General features: G+C 20.0%; 1 protein-coding gene across 1 annotated transcript in view; it reads right to left on the bottom strand.

The window, feature by feature from the left end:
* LOC117174311 (thioredoxin domain-containing protein 15) overlaps window positions 1-5664 on the bottom strand; it is a 21487-nt gene that overhangs the window by 13440 nt on the left and 2383 nt on the right. The window contains exon 2 of the mRNA XM_033363306.1: window positions 3625-3878. Coding sequence (XP_033219197.1) covers window positions 3625-3878 — 254 coding nt within the window. The remainder of the gene's footprint in view (window positions 1-3624; window positions 3879-5664) is intronic.

The raw sequence follows: 5664 nt of genomic DNA, 5'->3' as shown, positions 1-5664 counted from the left end.
GAATTTTCTACAATAAAATTAATTTTCTTCGAAAACGATGAATTTTGAACTAAATAAATTAATATTCAACCAAAAATTAAAATTTTTAATTGAAAAAAAAGGGATTAATTTTCGACAAAAATGGAATAGATCAATTTTCAGTCCAACAACTAAAGTTTATATTAATGAAAAAAATAATTGACAACAAAATAATTAAATTTTCACCCAAAAAATAAATTTCTGACTAAAAAAAAATCGATGTTGAACAAAAAATAGAAATTAAATTTTCAGTTCGAAAAATGTATTTTAAAACCAAAAAGAAAAAATGTTGAACCAAGAAGAATAAATTTCTACAAAAAAAAAAAATAATAAAAATACAAAAGAAAACGAGTTTTCAACAAACTATTGGAAATTTCAATTGAAACCATAAATTTTCAATAAAAAAATAGAATTTTCAACAAAAAATTTAAATTTTTAACTGAAAAAAAGGATTGATTTTTGAAAAAAATGGAATAGATAAATTTTCAGTTCAACAAGCAAAGTTTTTATTAATGGAAAAATAATTTACAACAAAATAGTTAAATTTTGAAAAAAAATGAATTTTTAACTATAATTATGAATTTTTAACAAAAAATGGAGATTATACTTTCAGTTTGAAAAATGTATTTTTAAACCAAAAACAAAAAAATTTTCAACCATGAAGAATAAATGTCTACCAGATAAAGAAAAGAAAAAAAAACGATTCTTCAACCAACTATTGGAAATTTCAATTAAAGTCATTAATTTTCAAAAGAAAAATAGAATTTTTAACGTCAACAAAATTAATTTTCTTCCAAAAGGATGAATTTTTAACAAAATACATTAATTTTCAACCAAAAAATTGAATTTTTAATTTAAAAAAAGGATTGATTTCGACAAAAAATGGAATGGATAAATTTTTAGTTCAACAAGTAACGCTTTTATTTAAGAAAAAACAATTGACAATTTAAATAAAATTTTCACAAAAAAAAATGAATTTTTAACTAAAAAAATCAATTTTCAACCAAAAATAGAAATTATATTTTCAGTTTGAAAAACGTATTTTAAAACCGAAAAGACAAATTTTCAAATAAGAATGAATTTCTACAAAAAAAAAAAAATACAAAAAAAAAACGAGTTTGCAACAAACTATTGGAAATTTCAATTAAAACCATAAATTTTCTATAAAAAATAGAATTTTCTACAATAAAATTAATTTTCTTCGAAAAAGATTAATTTTGAACTAAATTAATCTAATTTTCAACCAATAATTTAAATTTTTAATCGAAAAAAAAGGATTGATTTTTTAACGAAAAATGGAATAGATAAATTTTCAGTTCAACAAGCAAAGTTTTTATTAATGGAAAAATAATTTACAACAAACTAGTTAAATTTTTAACCAAAAAAAAAATTAATTTTTAACTAAAATTATGAATCTTTAACAAAAAATGATTTTTTTTATCGAAATAGTTGAATTTTCCACCAAAAAGATGACCTCGATGGAAATTAATTTTTAACTACAAAAGAAGAATTTTCTATACAGTGAATGAATTTTCAACCAAAATGGAAATTATATTTTCAGTTTAAAAAACGTGTTTTAAAATCAAAAGGACAAATTTTCAAACACGAAGAATAAATTTCTACAAAAAAAAAAAGAAAAAAGATTTTTTAACCAATTATTGGAAATTTTAATTAAAACCATAAATTTTCAATCGAAAAATAGAATTTTCAACAAAAAAATAATAATTTTCTTCCAAAAATTTTCAACCAAAAAGTTGAATTTTTAATTTAAAAAAAAAGATTGATTTTAACGAAAAAAGGTATAGATAAATTTTTACTTCAACAATTAAACTTTTTATTGAAGAAAAAAACAATTTACAACAAAATAGTTAAATTTTGTACCAAAAAAATTAATTTTTGTCGAAATAGTTGAATTTTCCAACAAAAGCATGAATTTCCAAAGAAGAAGATAACATTTAGAGGTAAAAAAATACGAATTTTCAACATATAGTACACATTTCCACTAAAAAACATAAATTAACAAAATGAAATAGTCGAATTTTTGCAATAAAAAAATTAATTCTACATTAGAAAAATTGAATTTTCAACCAGAACGATTAATTTTTTACAAAAAAAGATGAACTTTTAACAAGATACATGAATTTTCCAACAAACAGTTAAATTTATATTTTTAAATTAAAAATAATAATTTTCAACAAAATTGTTCAATTTTTAACCAAAAAAGTGCATTTTTGACTCAAAGTAGGAATCTTCAACCAAGGAAAATAATTGTATCGAAATATTTGAATTTTCGACGAAAAAGAGAAATTTTTAAAGAAATATTTTACAAAAAAAGGCAAATTAAAAAAAAATAGTTGGATTTTCAAATAAAGAAGATAAATTTTCAACTAAACAGAGAATAGTGCAAATTTTAGTTAAAAAAAAAATATATTTATACATAAAATTGACAATGTTTTAACAAAAGATTTTAATTTTCAATGTAAAACGAAAATTTTTCTTTAAAAAAAGGAAAAAAAATTGCTTGTAAGTGTCGATTTTAAACAGACACAAAAAAAACGAATTTCAAATCGAAGATTTGAATTTTCAACAATAAAAAATTAACTTTTAACCATATAGTTCAATTTTCAACTGAAGAATTTACATTTTTATTCAGAAAAACTATTTTTAAACCCAAACAGTAAAATGTTCAATAAATTTTCAATTAAGCAGATGAATTTTTAACCAAGAAAGATTAAATTTCTACTAAAAACGACAAATTTAAAACAACTAGTACACATTTCAACTAAAAAAAAATCAATTTAAAAAATAAATAAATATATTTTCAATTAGAGAGAAAACATTGAAAATTTCGTTTAAAAAACTAAGTTTTTAACAAAAGAGTTTAATTCTCAACACAAAACAGAGATTTTTCAATAAAAAAATTTATAATTAAATTCCTCCTAAATGTTGAATTTTAGTGCAAAAAAATACGAAATTCAAATCGAAAATATTAATTTTTAAACATATAGTTGAATGTTCAGCTTAAGAATTTAAATTTGATAGAATTTCAATTTTCATTGAAAAAAAAATTATTTTCTAAACCAAAAAAATTATTTTTTCAACAAAATAATACATTTTTTAACCAATCAGAACAATTTTTTAAACAAGAAGATTAAATTTCTATCAAAAAATATGAATTTTTAACCAACTAGTGTACATTTCAGCTAATAAACATAAATTTCAACAATGGGATAGTTAAATTTTTGCAATAAAAAGTAAATTAGTTTTGAATAAAATAAAATAATTTTTAAACAGTCAAATGAATTTTTAACAAAATACATGAACTTTTAACCACAATAAAACAACGAATTTTCAACAGAAATACTGAAATTTTCTGTTAAAAAATTAATGTTTAAACAAAAAAATAGACGAATTTTAAACAAAATAGTTTAATGCTCAACACAAAACGGAGATTTTGCAGTAAAAAAATTTTTTTTAAAATCATCAATATTGAATTTTAATGCAAAAAAAAATGAATTTTAAATCGAATTGTTGACAAAAATTGTTGAATTTATAATAAAATAAATTAATATTCATCGAAATTTAATAAATTAATAAATTTGTCACCTCTACAGGTCCATGGATTTTCTCCATTAAACAATTAACTTTGGTGATGTTCTTCTTTGGTTCTTTTATCGTAACATTGGATTTTGTATCAGAATCTTCCATCTCCTCCAACAGTAAATTACTGTCTTCAATTTCAGTCGTGAAGTTTGAATCTAGATTTTCCGTTTGATTTACCCTTTGGGAAACTTCAATAACTACATTTTCCTGTTCTTCGAAAGTTTCTTCTTCTCCAAGAATAATTGTGGTATGCGACACTAAAATAAGAAAATATTTTCTAAAAAATAGGGGATGTGCGAAAAATTGAGCTGATAAAGATAAAATTAAAAAAAATAAATAAATGATTAAAAAATGCTTAAGAAATACTTTCCAGGTTTTAAAATTTCTGTCGGGGTGTCTACTCAAATCCCAGGAAAAAATTACCTGTTTTTTTAAAAATAAATATTGTAAAATTAAATCAATGTTTTTTTTTTTTAAATTTACGAATGGAACTTTATCAAAGAATAAGTAATTTCTTTAATTGATAAAGCATTGTACAAATTAAATTACAAGATATTTTTAAATATGTTATTACCATCGAATAATTTATTATATAAATAATACTAAAAACATCATTAATCATTTCTTAAATTGTTTCCTAAAGTTAATTAATGTAAATAATAATTAAAACAAGTTTTGATTTTACCTACATATAACTTGAAATTCAGTATATATTTAACATATCAACATTTTTAATAAAAGATATTTTCCAGGTGATTAGAGATATTGTAGAAACCGAATTTTCAACAAAAACTCATGAGTTTCCGACCAAACAGTTTAATTTTCAACTAAAAAATATCAATTTTCAACAAAAATAAAAGTTAACTTTTGAATTGAAAAAAAAGAAATTAATTTTCAACCAAAAATTAAAATTTTTAATTGAAAAAAAGGACTAATTTTCGACAAAAATGGAATAGATCAATTTTCAGTCCAACAAGTGAAGTTTATATTAATGAAAAAAATAATTGACAACAAACCCAAAAAATGAATTTCTGACTAAAAAAAATCAATCTTCAACAAATAATAGAAATAAAATTTTCAGTTTGAAAAACGTATTTTAAAACCAAAAAGAAAAAATGTTGAACCAAGAAGAATAAATTTCTACAAAAAAAAAAAATAAAAATACAAAAGAAAACGAGTTTTCAACAAACTATTGGAAATTTCAATTAAAACCATACATTTTCAATAATATATAAAATAAAATAAAAATAAAAAAAATAAAATAGTTTAATTTTCAACTAAAAAATATCAATTTTCAACAAAAATAAAAGTTAACTTTTGAATTGAAAAAAAAAAGAATTTTGAAGAAAATAGTTTAGTTTTCAACATTAATTTGCTACGAAATCCATGAATTTTCAACTGGAATGGTTTATTTTTAAACCAAACAGATAAGTTTCCAACTAAAATTTTGAATTTTTTACTGTAATAGTTGAATTTCGAACCAAAAAGGTGAATTTTCAACAAAATTGATGAATCTTTAACTGGAATAATTGTATTTGAATCCAAAGAGACGATTTTTTATCAAACAAGCGAAATTTTCAACTAAAATTAGGAATATTTAACTGAAATAGTTGAATTAAAAAAATATATAATTATAGACTAAAATGATAAATCGTTAACCAGAATTGCAGAATTTTCAACTAAAATGTTGAATCTTTAACTAGATTAGTTGATTTTTTAAAAATAAAAAATATGTATTTTTAACTAAAATTATCAATATTTCACCAGAAGCTACAATTTTGAAGTAAAAATATGAATTTTTAATAAAAATTATGAATCTTTCACCAAAAATGAATTTTTTATCGAAATAGTTAAATTTTCGACCAAAAAGATGAATTCGAAGGAAATTCATTTTTAACTGACTATTGAAAATTTCAATTAAAGCCATAAATTTTCAACAAGAAAAAAATATCTTACTTCAAAAAAATGAATTTTTAACAAAATGCTTTAATTTTCAACCAAAAAAGTAGAATTTTTAATTTAAAAAAAGGATTGGTTTTCAAC

Source organism: Belonocnema kinseyi, chromosome 1 (assembly GCF_010883055.1).
Source record: "Belonocnema kinseyi isolate 2016_QV_RU_SX_M_011 chromosome 1, B_treatae_v1, whole genome shotgun sequence".
NCBI lineage: Eukaryota > Metazoa > Arthropoda > Insecta > Hymenoptera > Cynipidae > Belonocnema > Belonocnema kinseyi.
The sequence above is the reverse complement of the archived record's forward strand: the minus strand, read 5'-3'. Positions and strand labels throughout refer to the sequence as shown.